The 16390-nt window shown below is 51.4% G+C and overlaps 8 protein-coding genes across 8 annotated transcripts; 2 read left to right on the forward strand and 6 right to left on the reverse strand.

Annotated features, from left to right (window-relative positions):
- Positions 1–444: 444 nt before the first annotated feature.
- On the reverse strand, positions 445–996 carry AYO21_10466 (hypothetical protein; the record flags this gene model as incomplete). The annotated part of the gene is made up of 1 exon (XM_022660383.1): positions 445–996. One exon carries the CDS (start codon positions 994–996, stop codon positions 445–447), a length of 552 nt encoding a protein of 183 aa, XP_022507278.1.
- Positions 997–1742: 746 nt separating this feature from the next.
- AYO21_10467 (hypothetical protein) lies at positions 1743–3930 on the reverse strand (the record flags this gene model as incomplete). The annotated part of the gene is made up of 7 exons (XM_022660384.1): positions 1743–2076; positions 2142–2677; positions 2761–2967; positions 3129–3360; positions 3508–3529; positions 3611–3832; positions 3894–3930. 7 exons carry the CDS (start codon positions 3928–3930, stop codon positions 1743–1745), a joined length of 1590 nt encoding a protein of 529 aa, XP_022507279.1.
- Positions 3931–5579: 1649 nt separating this feature from the next.
- AYO21_10468 (hypothetical protein) lies at positions 5580–6129 on the reverse strand (the record flags this gene model as incomplete). The annotated part of the gene is made up of 2 exons (XM_022660385.1): positions 5580–5854; positions 5940–6129. The coding sequence occupies 2 exons, from the start codon at positions 6127–6129 to the stop codon at positions 5580–5582; spliced, it is 465 nt and encodes a 154-aa protein (XP_022507280.1).
- A 602-nt stretch (positions 6130–6731) lies between these two features.
- Positions 6732–8783, forward strand: AYO21_10469 (hypothetical protein; the record flags this gene model as incomplete). The annotated part of the gene is made up of 4 exons (XM_022660386.1): positions 6732–6892; positions 6979–7061; positions 7123–7513; positions 7574–8783. The coding sequence occupies 4 exons, from the start codon at positions 6732–6734 to the stop codon at positions 8781–8783; spliced, it is 1845 nt and encodes a 614-aa protein (XP_022507281.1).
- A 277-nt stretch (positions 8784–9060) lies between these two features.
- Positions 9061–9621, reverse strand: AYO21_10470 (hypothetical protein; the record flags this gene model as incomplete). The annotated part of the gene is made up of 1 exon (XM_022660387.1): positions 9061–9621. The coding sequence occupies one exon, from the start codon at positions 9619–9621 to the stop codon at positions 9061–9063; it is 561 nt and encodes a 186-aa protein (XP_022507282.1).
- Positions 9622–10562: 941 nt separating this feature from the next.
- On the forward strand, positions 10563–11141 carry AYO21_10471 (hypothetical protein; the record flags this gene model as incomplete). The annotated part of the gene is made up of 1 exon (XM_022660388.1): positions 10563–11141. The coding sequence occupies one exon, from the start codon at positions 10563–10565 to the stop codon at positions 11139–11141; it is 579 nt and encodes a 192-aa protein (XP_022507283.1).
- A 371-nt stretch (positions 11142–11512) lies between these two features.
- Positions 11513–12457, reverse strand: AYO21_10472 (hypothetical protein; the record flags this gene model as incomplete). The annotated part of the gene is made up of 1 exon (XM_022660389.1): positions 11513–12457. The coding sequence occupies one exon, from the start codon at positions 12455–12457 to the stop codon at positions 11513–11515; it is 945 nt and encodes a 314-aa protein (XP_022507284.1).
- Positions 12458–14528: 2071 nt separating this feature from the next.
- On the reverse strand, positions 14529–16277 carry AYO21_10473 (hypothetical protein; the record flags this gene model as incomplete). Its single annotated transcript, XM_022660390.1, has 2 exons — positions 14529–15907; positions 16085–16277. 2 exons carry the CDS (start codon positions 16275–16277, stop codon positions 14529–14531), a joined length of 1572 nt encoding a protein of 523 aa, XP_022507285.1.
- Between the last annotated feature and the right edge of the window lie 113 nt (positions 16278–16390).

The following is a 16390-nucleotide window of genomic DNA, read 5'->3' on the forward strand; positions in this document are numbered from 1 at the left end:
GCTTGACCAGATCGACATGGGCTGGGGTTCTTGGTTTGAACACCACTGAAAACGGCTTGGGCTTAATATAACTAGGAAGTGCGGCATCCCCTTTGGATTCGATGAAAATCCAACCATGCATAATGCTCTACGACATACAAGGTGTTTTTTTTTTTTTGGAAACTTCCATTAGCACCAGGCCAAGGGAATTCAAGAATACCACAGATATTCAACCACTGTCTTCGCCTAAAGTGCTCGAGAGCTCTAGAGTGTGAGGCCAACCACTAAGGGAGCTTTCCCAAGGGGGACGATGCAGTAATTCGGTAATAATATTCAAATGAACAACATCGTCCAAAGATGGAAATCGAAGAGGATCCATATCCACAATTAACGTCTGGGGGAGCCAATCAGCATAACGCATTCCACCAGTTATGTCTGAAGAGCAAGCCCATAGATAGTTGACGGTCACCACTCCCTTGTTGCATCTGGTTCACTTCGCTCGTTGAATGGCAGACGCTTCCAGAGCACGAAAACTTGCCTGGATTCGCCTCGCACCTTGATGGGTTCAGCGAGCCCGAGCACCAAATACCTATTCCCGTCACTCCTACCCTCAAACTGGAAGGTTCTCTCTTGAACATCCGTCACCATGTACGGCAGACTGGCGCAGCGCATGTGGTGCTTGATGACGGGCTGTTCTCTGTCGACGTCGATGTAAAATTCCCCCGTGTAGGCAATGTACTTGCGTCCGACCTTGGCCCATTCCCTCTCCGCTGCCGCGGCTCCCTCGGGACCAACAGTTCGATCAAACGGTTGTTCGCCCTCAAACGGTCTCTGGCCGGGAATGTGCAGCTGCGCCGACATGTACCCGTCTTCAGTGTACAGAATGATGCCCTTGACGTGCGGAGTCATAGGGTATAGCTTGTTTGCCGGGTCTGCCTCAAGCGGGAGGCTGTACTCTATGAGTTCCCAGCTTCCTGCAAGTTGGGACCGCACTAGCTTTGCAGCCTTTGACGACATTGTTAAGGATCGGTTATTTTCAGTAGCCCTAGGAGGCAAGGGGAAAACGAAGCAGTCAGGAAAACCTTTTGACAGCCTGGTCACAGCTCTTTGGCTGGACTGAAAGCTGGCTTGCTAAAATCAGGAACCGACGCCTATCAGTTCCACTGTGTTTATATTTCGTCAGGTGTAAGATGGTTAGGCAAGTCCGACACCGACTTTCGTGAACTCTTGCCATGTCGGGGGACCTCGCCCGGAGATGAGCCTGACTGGCACTTCCGACGCCCTGCTCTCCGAGCTCCGACGACGATTTACCCGAAGACCACACGTACCAATGCCTGTTTCCTAATCTGGGGAAAGACATAAAAGAATGGCAGGCCGATTTCCTCGCAGTCCATGACCTGCCTGATATTGCCGTATGGCCGTATTTTGTCCAGAGAGGAATTTCCCTTGGGCGGGACGCGTATGATTGTGAGACGGCTCTTAAAACAAGCATGCCCATAGTGGTTACTACCTTTGAAGATGACCAGATTCCCAATATGCGTAGCAGAGTGGGGATTCTCAGCTCAAGGAGAGCTATACGCGGGCTAGTGGCAGTTCCAAGTCTTGAACCTCGGGTGCACTGCTGGAGCGCATTCTTTGCAAACCAATAACATACAATCTACAAAAGGTCAAGCCGCATTTGCATGCATTCTGTATAGGACATTTAGTTGTTCAGCACATCACCCACCCCTTACCAGCGCACTCCCAGTAGCCTCATCCACAGGTCAGAACTCCAGCCTCTCCGATGCCAGTTCGTCTTCGAGGATGGGCAACTCGAAATTATGCAGCTCACCGGAGAGAAACTCGTCACCCAAGGGGCCAAAATCCCCTCCCTGCTGTGAGGCCATGTCCTGCTCCACTACGGCTCGAGCAATACTGGCGAGCTCTCCAATCCTGGTCAAGGCTAATCGACCTTGTGTGATGAACTCGAGACGGCCAAAAGTTCCTGTCACGATCTCCATGATGGCGATGTCGCTGGCCGCGGTCGGAGCCGCTGGGTTGGACACGACATTGATGAAAAGAGTCAAAACTCCCATGATCGGAAAGTACAATATCAACCTGCAGAACACCCCCATGTGTCAATACACAAGACATTTGGAAAACTGTTACGGACCAGAACTTACCACGTGGGTGTCTGCGGCTCGATCTTGAGCTGCTGAATGAGAAGACACAGTGACCGAGCTGCGGCAACTCCGTCTTCTGCTATTTGTTTCAATTTCATGTCGTGTTCTGGACTAATGTCGGCAACCATTTTCTCGAGAATGACGAACCCCGACACTCGACATGCCCGGTGCAGGGAGAACAGTGAGGTGTAGTACCAACTGCGCAAAACGACGTGTTGTGCCAACTCCAATCCTGTCGACATGCCAGAAACATTGGGGAGTTGGTCAATATCCAGAGGATTCGCACATACTTCCGTGGCAGCCCACCATCTCTTGAGATCGTCGTATAAGGCGACGATGTTGCTGACTATCTCTTTCGGGTCTCGCGTCAGGGAAGTCGCCGAAAAGAGCTGCTGGCTTATGCTGGCACAGTGTCTGGCATATCTAGCAATGTTAAGAAACAGATCACCCTTCTCCTCAACGGCGTTCATGCCGCTGCAAGATTTCTCAAGCACTTGTCGCGGGAAAGGACAAGTGACGTCGTCGTCATCGATCACCTAGCGGAGAATGGTCGATCGTCAGACTTTTGCGATGGCTTTGCTTGTGTAGATGTTACAAGAGAGGGTGGTAGAATACATACTGAAGGTCGCCCAGAGTGGTAGGCGCAGATCTTCTCAAGAGAGTACAGAGACCAATAGACTCGGTTTCTCTCCTGGGCTTCACTGGCCGTCAAGTTCCAAACCTTGAGAGGCGTTCTGTGCATTCCTAGTCCCTGAGCCAGGCGGATGGCAATCGCAGAATAGATATATTCAGTCTCCCTGCCTGCGATGCCTTGAGCGAAGATCGACTGTGGCCAAAACACACGTGGTTAGGGCAAGGAAACACGAATCCTGCGTGTTAAGGGCTCATCAAGAAGGATACTGACCATGAGTGCAAATGCCTAATATATCCCACGCGAGAATTAGTGAGATAATTATCAAATCGGGCTCTATACTGAACACTTCTAACCTGAACGGTGTGTAGAGTCGTGCGCTGCTGCAGCATCTCCTGCTGAACTGATAGCGCGTTTTTCATGTATCTGGCTGCTGAGTCCTCGGCCTGTTTGAATAGAGACGGCGAATTCGAGCGGAGATGCGATCGTACTGCAATTGCCAGAACCATATTATAGACCGCGTACCATTGAGGACCAGCGCGAGAAGGATCTTTCCAGAAACTTTCGCAGTCTTTCATGAACTCGCCCCTGTCAAGAACTGGCCAGAGGCTACAAGTCTTGGTTAGAACTCGGCTTCAGAGCTGGAGGGACAGCCACAAAACAGGGTATTCCTATGCAGGCCGCCCTTTCCAGGACGGGGGAAAAAGGCAGTAGGGATGCCAAAGGGGACGGTACCATTGACCTTGATCGAAATACACTGGTTTAGGTCAGTAGCTGGTTTGTCAAGGGAGAGTGTGCGTCTCCTGTTCGCTCCGCTCAGCGCACTGGGGGACTCTACCCTGGACATATCTCCTCGCCATATCCTCGGATGGAAGTGGCGTCCGCGACAATTTCACCTCCAGAGCAATCTCGCCATGAAACTCTGGGTCCGGAAGCTTCAACAAGGACATGATTGAAGCCATCAGGTTTCGCAACGAGTCCAGGCTCTTGGAGTTGTTGACTGACTGGGAGATCCACTGCAGTCCCTGATCGGTGAACAGTGCCATGGCACAGGACGATCCTATTACGATCTTTCTTTGAGTGACTCTGGACAAAGACGGTGCTGTCGTCCATTGACTTACCAATGAACTCTTGGCCATTCTGCGTCCCGCGTACCATATTTGGTCAGTCAAGAAGGACGACAACAAAGAGATCTGCTCACTTGGCCCGTAACTAAGATAGAGCGCTGATCCTCCAGCGCTGAACTGGCTTCCTCCGCCCCCCAGAGGACCGATTCCACCGTCTTCCCTTGGTGGCTGCATGAGCATGATGTATGCGTCTCGGGAAGCTCTGGATACACAGAGGCGTTCGGGACGCTGAACGACGGCGTGCAGAGAGAAGGCCACCCAGGCCCCGCTGAGCCGTGGTATGTGAGATTCTCATGGGCGGTTGAATCGACCGCCATCCTTGGTTCAATCGAGCGCGTCTCGGTTTGCGGTGTCTCACTGCCATTCTTTTGGACACGCGCCAGCAGACTTTCGAGGTGGCGGATACGATTCTCAAACGCTGACGGCCCAATCGCAGTTCGAGATTAGTCCTTCGTTTTGAGACCTGAGGTGCGGCTCGACTGAGGAGATTCGTGACCAAGAGACTCACTTTCAGAATCTCGAGGTTTCGATATTCTTTTTACCCTGGGTGGGTAGGAGCAGCAGATGCCATGATCCTAGTCAACGTCAACACTCCTTTTAGTCGCGAATAAGCCTGGCTGCAATCGATCTTTTACCTTGCAATACGAACAGGTTGGTCTTTTATTGTCGCCTGCGAGACAGGTTACCAAATCTATTCAGTCTCTTGCGGGGGTCGATATAGTCCAAACGCACATCTGACCTTCTTCATACGACAGTTGCCGCAGGCCATGGGTATTCGTCCGCTCATTTGTATCCTGAAAATGGACTATGTTTGACATGGAGTCCAGAAAGAAAGTTACCTCCAATTGAGTATGGGGATGATTTAAGTCGACAGGCCCGACTTGCTGCGAGGTATCCCCCGCCTTCCACGAACTCTGGGCCTCGTGGCTGAGCGTATTGAGCCGCAGCTAGCCGAGATATCCCTGCTCTTAGCCATTGTAATTAGCCATGGCAATTAGCCACGGTAAGAAGGCATCGCGGCTTGCGCAGCCTTTGAGAGGCTACAATATTTGTCGGCCGATATCACGTGAATGTGCCAAGTCCGCAAAAGTAGTTTCGGACTTTTGGAATCTCCGGAGGCAGAATGCGGGCATTTCGGGGGAGGCGGACCTCCCCAGATTCTCCGGATTGCTGTCTGTTGCTCCGTCTCTCCTTTCTGTACTTGTATATAGTACATCAATAGTGCTGTAGGGCGGGTTTCTTTCCGGCTGTATCTCCAATTTGTGCCTCGTACTCGCGGCTTTGCCACAGCCTAGCTGCAACCACGAGGCCTTACCAGCCCATCTACGGAGTTCGTGCTGGTCTAGCCTCTTCTGGGTTGCTAGTCGCAGGCATTTGTCTCTGCCAATCAGCTGTCTGGGGACAGCACTGTACCTAAGTGCTCAAAATAACCAGGGGAGTCAAATCCTGCCTATTTTAACCGCATTCATGGCAAGTAGGCCCCTCCCCTTGGCACAGATGTTCTGGAGTTGATTATGGACAGACCCTAAATTTCTTTTGCCCGCGCTTTTGCAGATACTAGACATGACGCGTGCAATGCAACAGGATATCTGAAGATGAAACCGTGGACACCGCTCCCAACCCTTCTACTTGTTGGTCCCTATAGCTCTCGCCCATGGAGCGGTATCCTGATGATGTATATTAGCATGGCAGCTTTTGCCTCCGGTTGATAATCAAATTGACGCTTATACTCCAGTTCTTGTACAGCACAGCCTTTGGTTCGGGCGCGGAGACATCATCAAACACAATCTGCACCGCAAATTCTCCTGAGACTTCTTGTTTGTTCTTGAACACGGCTGTAATTCGGCCCTGTACCAAGACGTCGCTGTAGTCTCGTCGGGCCGTAAAGATTTGTAACACCTCATGTTTGCGCCAGTCCATGGGTTTCCATCCAGGCGCTCGAGCTTGCACAATCGCTGCAGTCAGGACCATCTAGTCAGTCGCAATCTTAGAAAAAACACAAAATGAACAAAACAAGCTCGTGTTACAAGGAGCTGGTACCTTCTCTGCCACGTAAAGGACCGCCCAACCCATACTGAACACCGTCCTCGGCAAAATGAGCAGCAAATTTGCGACTCGCTTCGTCCCCTTGAGTGTCTGCAAGGGCGTAGAAGTCGTCCAGCCAATTCTTCAGCCATTGTGGCACTTCTCCAACATCTGGCCATTTCGCGGATGCGGTAGCGGTAGCCATGTGGTTCCTTCAAGTCAAGAGTCACTATCAAATATCCTTCTTAGGCCACAGACCCAGAAAGATCTCAAACTGAGCTGTTTTGGCACCATCGCTACCATATAATACATCGGCCTTGAAATGGAGAATGACGCCATTACTCCTTTCTCTTCAATCCATGTTTTGCAAATATCGTCGAGAAATGGGACCATTCGGTGCTTCTTTCTCCGAGACACAACCATGATATGGATTGCGGTCCCGAATTATGAGCCAGCCTCGGAGTGTGTCTTCACCATTGCAATTTTTATTTCCGCCCGATCACTTGCTTGGCCTAAGACGAATGTACAATGCATAGTCGAATTTTCGGGCCGCTCGTATGCGGAGGCCCTGGTCACAGTCCCCGAAGGCCCGAGTCCCATTCCTTGCCAGGATCGTGATTGTATTACTGAACCCCGGTCGACTTTGTTGTGGGCTTGTTTGCCTGTTTTCTGACTTCTTATCGGCAAATTCTGTCTTGTCCCCATGTCCCCATAAAGAAAGACCACAAGTCGTAGCGATCCATGTAAATCCTTCTCTGCGAGTCGGTTGAGACACTTTGGATAGTTCTATACATCAGCATCGCCATCATGACGCCAAAGCAACCCAACGGAGATTCGACAGAGGTCTTTCATTTTAGTGAAGCTGATGGCGAGCTCGAACACATTCTCCCAGACGACTGTGTTTTCATTGCCGGTGGAGGCCCTGTGGGCTTGACCTTGGCTGCAGCATTGTCCTACTACGGCATCAAGTCAGTTGTTCTCGAAAGGAATGACACGACAACAAGGTAACTAGATAGCACCTAAACTTCAAGAAAGATGCTAAGTTTTTACACAGATGGCCCAAGATGGATCTGACGAATCCTCGATCTATGGAGTTTTTCCGAAAGCTCGGCCTGGCAGATTCGCTGCGTGAAAAGGGTAAAAATTACTCGATCATGCCGACAATTAAACAAAGAACTAATCCTGCTGTCGTCGGCAGGTGTGCCTTCAAATATACCCTATCGCAGTACATTTACTACCGGTATCAATGGCAAAATGGTAACAGAGTGGAACTTTGGCACGGTCGACGAATGGCGACAGAGAATCCAGGAGCAAAATGATGGAGAACAGCCACTGGAGCCATGGCTGCGGCTCTCTCAAATTATATTCGAGGCTTGGTTGAGGGAGATCAATGACAAAGATCCCTTGATTGACCTCCGCTTCGGGTGGAAGGTGGAGGGTGCGCAAGAAACTGACGAGGGAATCATTGCGACTGCGACTGACAAGAACGGAAGGCTTCATACATTCAAAGCCAAATATGGCGTTGGATGTGACGGTGGATCCAGCAGAGTTCGTCGTGGCCTTGGAATTCCACTCGTAGGGGGACCGGCGTGAGTAACAAGAGACACATGAGTGCAAGGATAGGGCATACAGAACTGATCACCAGATAGGCCAGGATACTCCATCCTCGTCCACTTCACGTCGAATGACACCAAGAACCTACACAGCCACGGCACATTCTGGCACAACTATGTCATTTCCAAGCACGGATTTATTGGGGCTTTTATTTCCCAAGACGAGAACGACACTTGGACCACCCATTCCCACTATCCCATCACCATGAATACAGACCATATCACTCCCGAGGAAGCTGTTTCCCGGATTTCAAGCGGTGATGGAGAGCCTGTATCGATCGATATCGACAAAGTCTTGGTTCGTTCCACCTACCGGCCCAACCTTGTCGTGGCGACGCAATACATGGGACTCAAACGGCGACTCTTCATTGCTGGGGACGCAGCACATCAGAACGTCCCCACCGGAGGCTATGGAATGAACATGGGACTAGGAGATGCCTTTACGCTCGCGACGAAGCTGGAAGGCGTGATCCATGGCTATGGAGGCGTCCATCTCCTCGATTCATATCAGCAGGAAAGGCGTCCCGTCGCTCTGATGAGTGTCGAACGAGCGGGCTACCATCTCCTCGTGCACCAGAGGATGAACGAGATGCTGGCCAAGAACGGTCCCGAACACCTCGACGCCGACTCGAAGGAGGGCGAGGAGCTGAGAAGAAAGATACATGAACACTATCAGACCCACGATGGCGAGAACCGAGACGTGGGGGTCGAGTTTGGATATCTCTACCACTCCAAGGTGATAATTCCAGAGGATCCCGCCACCGAGCCTGAATTCAACCCTAGGAAGTACACCCCTTCAACCTGGCCGGGATCGCGTGCTCCACACGTCTTCCTGCGAGATGGGACAGCCATATTTGACCTCTATGGCACGCACTATACTCTTGTCCATTTCGCCGAAGGAGGCAACCATGGCGCAGATTTCCTTCTTAGCAGCGCAGCGGAGCACCGGTTCCCTCTCAAGCATGTCGAACTGCGAGGAGAAGACCACGCGCGGAAGATCTGGCAGAAAGACCTGGTCCTCGTCCGTCCAGACGGGCATGTTGCATGGAGGGGAGATTCTATCGGCAGCAAGGCTGATGCTGACCATATCGTCCAAGTTGCAGTCGGCCTTCGTAGCGTGGTGAACGGTCCGCCCTTGGACACGGATCTTGAAGAGGAGAAGCAACGCAAACCCTTCTCTGGGACGAACGAGCTCTTTGTGCAATATCCGGATTACAAGCTAGCTAAGAAGGGACAGTTTCAATGACAGATGGTTGATTTCTCCTCTGAGCGATCAAATGCCTTTACACATTCGATTTTCAATCTTGTGCTCAGAAAGAATGTCTCACCTTTTATGAGTGTCTCAAGGGAGCGACCTTGATAGAAGCTTCGTATAATAACGACCGTCACCCCAAATACTGGTTGGTATTTCGGGATTGGGAATGCAGTTATCATTTTTTCGGGATCAGCCAGCTGCTGAGACGCATGTAGTTCGGTTGGCTAAGTCTAGCATGGTCTCCCGTAATAGTGGATATATCTATCTTCTATTTGATAAACACCATTTTGTTCTTTATGCGGCCAATCTCAGAAATCTCCACCTCGACGACATCGCCGTCCTGAAGAGGAGCCGGAGGGTTTTGGACAATACCTACTCCACTTGGGGTTCCCGTCATGATGACAGTGCCCTTCCGAAGGGTCATGCCACGAGACAGGTGTCTGATGAGGGTAGGGACATCGAAAATCAAGTCATTCGTGTTCCCATTTTGCCTCAGCTCGCCATTGACCCAGGTCTTGAGGGTCAAATCTCCAGGCTCTTTGATGACACGCCGGGAGACGAGCACGGGGCCCAAGGGCGCGAACTTGTCAAAGGACTTTGCGTAGCCGTGCTGGCCACCACTTTGGTTCTGTTGCTGCCAAAAGCGCGAGGACACGTCGTTTCCACTTGTATAACCCAGGACATAGTCCAACGGGTCATCGTCAGGGGAAAGATTTTTGACATCTTCCCCAAGCACGACACACAGCTCTCCCTCGTAGTCGAGCAAGGTGGCATCTTTGGGGATGGGAATGTCCTCGAAGGGCCCCGCGAGCGAGTCTTGACGTGCCATGTTAGAGCTAGGAGAACTGCCAACACGGGTCATGGCGTACCAGGATATTTCACAAACACGACAGGATGTGGAGGAATAGGCACCTGGGTAAAGCCATGTTGTCAGTCTCTAATCAGAACCCAAAAGTAGTGCATGCTCAGGGGGGATTCGTTAACATACATTTCCTTCATTCGCATGTTCCCGGTAGTTGAGCCCAATGCCATTAATCAGAGGCACGGAAGGTAGAGGAGACAGAACCTGCCAAAAACATCAACTCGATTTCCAAGGTACCGGAAGTCTGGACAAGTCACCTGGGAAATCATCGCAGTTTTTTCCGTCAGGTGGAAGTTCTCGTCCCAAGGATCGATGCCAGTATACAGTGGCACAACCTTCCCAACCAATTCCGAATCCCACGGAATATTGGAAGCTTCGCCCTGCTGAATACGACCCTGGGGGTCTCTGAAGCGCACAAGTCGATCAAATCGGGTCATATTACGAGCGGAAAGAGTGCGGCTTTGGGTATACTGGTCAAGGTGCCGTGTATCGAGTGATTACAGCTGCAAAGCAGTTCAAGAACCAGAACATCTTGTACCGCTCTGCTGTTCCTACCAAGAATGATTTCCCGGGAATTTTGTCATCCGAAAGGCTCAGAGAACCGGAGCTGTCATGCTCAGCAACTTTGTGCATATCATCCGGAGCTGTGTATATCCAACTTTCTATCATTTTTTTCGCACCTCTTTTCCCGAAGCTGTAGCGATTGTCCGGGATTTCGCTACACCGAATCTCCGGAGAGGGCTCAACCCCCGGGATACCAACGACGGCAGTAGATGATCTGGATGGAGTTCGAAGAACTATATGTATTTACGTTCAAGCGTCCAGAGCAAGGCCGACCATTCCACTTTGTGTCTCCTATTGTTATTTGTCCAGCGACAGACAGCCAGCCAGGGCCAAACTCCTTCATCATGGTTATCGATCCCAACACCGCCGGAAAGACGGTCACGCCGCCGAATTTCATGGCCCACGTCGTCTTTCAGACAAACAGTCTCAAGCCGATGGCGGAATTTTACAAGAAATTCTTGAACGCCCACGCAAGCTATGAGAATGACTTTGCGTGCTTCCTCACCTATGACGAGGAGCATCATCGCGTCGCCATCGTCCAGATTCCATCCTTGGGCCCAAGAGACCCAAAGGCCGCAGGTCTGCAGCATATGGCTTTTACGTACAACTCCCTCGAGGACTTCGCCAACGCCTATCTCCAGCGCAAGGCCAACGGAATTGAACCCGTCTGGTGCGTCAACCACGGGCCTACAACTAGCATGTACTATGACGATCCGGACGGGAACCGCACCGAGATTCAGGTTGACAATTTTGACACCGTCCAAGGGGCCAGTGAGTTCATGGCTTCGAAGCAATTCAACGAGAACCCCATCGGAACAGATTTCGATCCCAACGAACTGATCAGGCGACTGAATTCTGGGGAGGACCACGCGTCAATCAAGAAGCGTGTGGAAATTGGTCCTCGCGCGCTTCCGGTGCACTAAACGTGACGCCTACAAATGAACAGGCGCGTACGCTTCAGGTACTCCGGCCTATTGGACTCTGGGCTGTTTCAAGCGTAACAGCATCGAGAATTTGTGGGGTTTTCTTATGCTCAAGTCTGTCACACTTCACACATACATCTTTCTGCCTGATATGTACTGCTATTCTCGAGATGGATAGTATGCGCACACAGGGCCTTGAACTGGATAAATGAAAAATAAAAACCCTTGTATGGTAATGAAAGCTCCTCCCCGTCGGCACTAATATAATTAGAGAGTTTGCAAGTCTCCATGACCTTTCGGCAGTATACTCGTGTTTCGTAGAGACTGAACATGGCACTTTCGGCTGTATTGACGGTGAAAACGGCCCCATCTTAGGTCCTAGGGTCCCCCGGTACAAGCTTGTCTGTGAAACCCCAAGCCACCCCAATAGTGTCTTCAGGATCTGTCGTGATCGTGTGCTGGTCGCGGACAAGGGTGCGAATCTTCATGGCCGCGAGGTGCTTCTCTACCTTTGCTAAATCCTTCACCTTGAACGTCAGCGAGATGTAAGAGTCAAAGGGTGCCACATCGTGATGTTTGAGCTCTTCTGCGGCAAAAGACCCGTCTCTGGTCGGGACCGCGAGCTCGTACACTCCATCCCCCAGAGCAATATACGTGCTGTCCGTTTCCAAAATCTCGTTCCGACCCTGGTGGATGATTCTTCCGCGAAGGATGTCCACTAGGAACCTTTTGCCTTGTTCCGGATTACACGTCAGGACGGTATGGTGCGAGCAAAACTCCAAGGACAACGGGTCGCTCTCCGATAGAGGAGGGACACTCCACCCGGGCTCGGCTCGCGGATCTGCTCCCTCTGTCGCGCTGACCGGATAGATCTGGTATCGAAGACCGGTGACCTCAGGCAGGGTGAAAAAGCAAGGAGACTTTGAAAAGCCGACGACAGGTGGCTTATCGGGGCTGCCCAAACGATTCACCTGATCTGTACTGCGGATGACATGCTTGAGACAAGTCTGGTATATTTCCTCGGCGCCTTCCACGACCCATCCCAGGCCATGGAGATGGGGCTTCGTGACATCGTCGTAAGGCTTTCGTCCTTCTACAACGTACTTCTTGGGGTCGATAGAGTCGAACAGTACCTCCTGGATCGGGGTGAGGACTGCATAGTCGCGCGGGTACTCGGGAGCTTGTTCCTTGGGTGGTATGTGTCTCTCGACTGGCTCGCTGTCACGTCCAAAAACGTCCTTGAAGAATCTCTCTGCCGCGGCCAAATCTAGCACTTTGTGGCTGGGATGCCACATATGTAGGACCTTATAAGTCATGATGACAGGAACCAGACAGCTTTGCTCCGAGAGAGGGTGTGACGCAGTCCTTGTCGGCCAACTGAGAATAATCAGACGTGATTTAAACGGGCGGAAATACTTCCTGTGCAATGATGGGAATGGGCGATAGTGAGAGCCGCCGAACCATCCATGGCCAGTATATATCCCTGTCTAGGCACAGGATCTCTTCTATCAATATCCATGGCGACGATTAGAAATCAGTGCCCTAATCTGCAAGAAGAGAGAAATCCTCTCCCCCATCAATGACGGTTTTCGACGTTGTTTCGGGGTTTCGGGTAATGAATCTCGACAGGAATACGAGTGACTCGAAATGCCCCACCGATAGCCAGTTTATAAGGGTCCTAGAGGGCCACCGGGAGTTTAGGAGACACGCGTGAACTAAGCTGCAACTCGAGGAGTCTGTAATTTATTCGGCTGACGACACGGTCGTTTTTTCAAGGCGTGGCCATTCCCCATATTTTCCGTTATCTGGCTAGGAGAGTTGAGTGCCTCATCCCTCACTCCATGCTTTCCAGGCTCCCGGGTGGATTGGGTTTGCACGAAGGTAGTGACTCAGGCTCACTTGTAAGCCGTATGGTGAATTCAAGTAGGAAAAAGCACCTCTCTGTGTCGACAGCAAGTGATTGAAGGCTTCACCCAGAGTAGAGAGTGATGTTCGAAAAGACATTGCTTTACCCTATTTGGGAGATAAACCCTTGGAGCAGGCTTGGCCGAAAGGTAAATTTAGCTTGATTAGATTGGATCACTCGTGCCGCCGCCTTAAGTGGCCACTCGCAGTGGAGACAAATTACCGAGTACCTGGCACATCCCCTCAAAGCGGCGCTACCAGACCCCTTTGGGGCTCAATGTACTCGGTACTCCGTATCAAACTGCTTTAGAACCTAGTCCCTTTAATCTTGCCTTCTCTCTGGTTTGACCGCGGCACTATCGGCTCGATTTGCAGGAGCCAGGGTCCGTTTCTGCTAAGTTGCTGCATGTGGGTGGATCTCGGAGATACACATGGCCATCTGGAACCTAATAGTTGAGAGATCAGACTGCTCCGTCAGCTCCCAGGAGAGTGGGAAGAGCCGTGACATTGCGACCTGCAAGTCGTCTCTCTCAACTATGAGCTCAAGTATCATGGGCTTTGCTGCATATGGGGGAAGCCAGGTATCTTCAAGACCATCCACATACATGGGAAGCCCTTTGGGGTCTCTGTGAATCTCTGGGTCGCTCTCCGTCGTCTCAGAAGATCCCACATTCACCATGGCGTGGGCCAAGTTCACGAACTTCTGCAAGTCATTCTTCAATGTGACGCAGTACCAATATTCCTTCACAAGATGCAAAGACTACATGGGACTCGGCGACTGTCCTCACTCAGGTAATGAAATCTGAAAATTCTCCTTGGTGGCAACGTCCCATTCATCCTTCGTTCGTATCCTGAGGACTGGGAACATGCGGGATTCTTAATCCTTGGTTGGCGACTGCTACGTACACGGCATCGTGGATGGCGAGATGGTGGGAGAAACAAAGTGCCGGAAATGAGAGACGTGTGCCTTGTCCGAATCTTGTTGTAAGTCGTTGAGGGCCGATTACCCTCTCTACCTTTGTCGTCAAACCAAGCTGAACAATCTGCTGGAAAGGCATGAGGCGGCACTTCTCGCGCAAGAACCGTCTAGAAGCTAATTCCAAGGAATTGATTAGGCGATTACTGCCAGAACCCATAGGGATGTCAGAGCCTTCATGTACAAATCAGTTCTCTAGGCCAGTGATGAGGTTGATGTCGAGGCAGACAAGGTGTCCTTGCAGCTTGCCGCGCCTTCCTATGAGGATCTTGAACCCGCTCAAGCATAAGAAACTGTCCGGTGACTGCGGTCAAATGCTGCAAAGCCGCTTCAGGAAGACGGGGGTGTTGTAACCTGGTTCCCAAAACATGCGAGATGTACAGCCTCTAACGATCAAAGTAGGGGTTGGTTGAGCACCAGAATTCTGGCCAGCTATTGCAAGGTCTTGTATCCCTCAGGAGCCTTGACGAATATCAACAGCGCTATATGCATTTGAGTATATCTCCTCATACAACTTGCCACGCCATCATATTCGCAAAGAGATTGCGTGGACCCCAGATCTCCCTTCTCATAAATCGTTGGACCTCCACATGGTCGGCATCACGATCGACGTCATCCACGTTCTCTGCCCGCATCGCTGGCTCCCCTACACCGTCTTTCTCCGTCACAGGGTGCTTCTTTTCCAGCATGATCCTCTCTCGCCTCTGTTCGCTCTCCCTCGCCATTCGTGCTTTCCACTTCAATTCGCCAACTTTCCATCCTCTGACTACCCACAAGCACAATCCTGCACCAACATACATGAAGGCGGTGAAGATTTGGGGCGGGAGGTATATCCAATTCTCCGTATTCCTTCGCCGTAGTTCCAGGGCGATCGCCTCTGCACACGTCGTAGGCGGCACCATGATCAGCCATGTGAGCGACAATCCAGCAGGTAGGTCTTGAAGGCCCAGCACCTCGGCCCCAACGGGGGCGATGGTGGTCCAGAAGGTTCCCGCGAGCGCGCCACCAACGATAGCGAAGAAACACAACAGACCCATTGGAGACGACACTGTCTCGGCGGGAATCCAGAAAGCGAAGCAGAAAACGCCACACAAGAAAGTAAGGAACGCCGCAAGGTTCATGCGACCCCAGCGATCAGAAGATAGGCCGATCAAAGGCCGACCGAGCATTTGACCCAAGTTCAGGATTGCCCCAAGGACAGAGCCTTGCTTTGCACTCAGGCCGATGGCTCGCCCGTAGGCAGGCAGTGAGAAGAGCAGGATTGTATAGCCAAACATGCTGAACCAGGACCAGCCTTGGACGAGCAGAAACTCGGGCTTGCGGAGGATTTGGGCATCAAATCCCTTGTGACGCGATCCGGTTTGTTTGTTGCGGTCACGGATGAGGTTTGATGCTGTCAAATTTACCGCAAAGGAGCAGATTCCTAGAATACGAAAAGCCCAAGGGAGGCCCATTGTATCGATAATCCGCTGTGTGACGAGGGAATACATCAAGCCCCCAAGACCAGAGCCCGCCGCAGCAATCGAGTTTGCGACGCTGCGTTTTGTGGTGAACCATTGTGGTATGATACCGACAGAACCCACAAACAAAAACCCCATGCCCCAACCGAAGCAGAATCCTTGCGACAGGATGATCTGGTATTTCTGCTTCGCAAAGCTAGCGCCAATAAGGGAGAGTGTTTCAAAGAAGACACCTAAATGTAGGCATACTTTGGAGCCGTAGAGGTGGATAATGTGTGTGGCCAGAGGGGCAATGAACATGGCCTGCGATATCGAGAGACCGCCAATAAAGGCGTAGGCCAGAGCGGACGTATTAGGGAAATAGTTGTGATTCAAATAGTACGAGAGGAAGACGCCATACGAGGAGTTAATTCCCCAGGTGTGTGCTGTATACCATGTGTTAGTGTTACTCTGACCCCGGATTGCGTGATGGTGCTAGTCTCCCGATCTCTCGTACTTAGCCGCATACCCCAGATTCGGTCTCAAGATGGGGTTTTAGCCAATGCATAGAGACGCTGTAGTCGAGATCGGGTCAGTTTAACAGGAAAAAGAGTTGTACTCACCATTGATGAAGAAATTGCAGGCAACGCATACCCAGCCATAGCCGCCATCCGGGAGCGGTTCGTCTAGCTTTGGGAGAGCGGAAGGACTCTCCTCAATGTCAACAGTTTTTTCGGATTCATTGTCATGACGGGGCTGGATCTGTTGCGGAGTTCCACGAGGTTCTGCAACATCGATAGGCACCGTATCTGTCATATTCCCTTTCTCCTTTGCCCAGAAACACAGAAAACGAAGGTAGAGACATAGAGAAAGGAAACCCGGCGGAGGGTTGGGCGATGAGTCGTCACTTTTACAGGTCTCGGGGCAAA

This window comes from Fonsecaea monophora (genome assembly GCF_001642475.1).
Source record: "Fonsecaea monophora strain CBS 269.37 chromosome Unknown Scaff121, whole genome shotgun sequence".
Lineage (NCBI taxonomy): Eukaryota > Fungi > Ascomycota > Eurotiomycetes > Chaetothyriales > Herpotrichiellaceae > Fonsecaea > Fonsecaea monophora.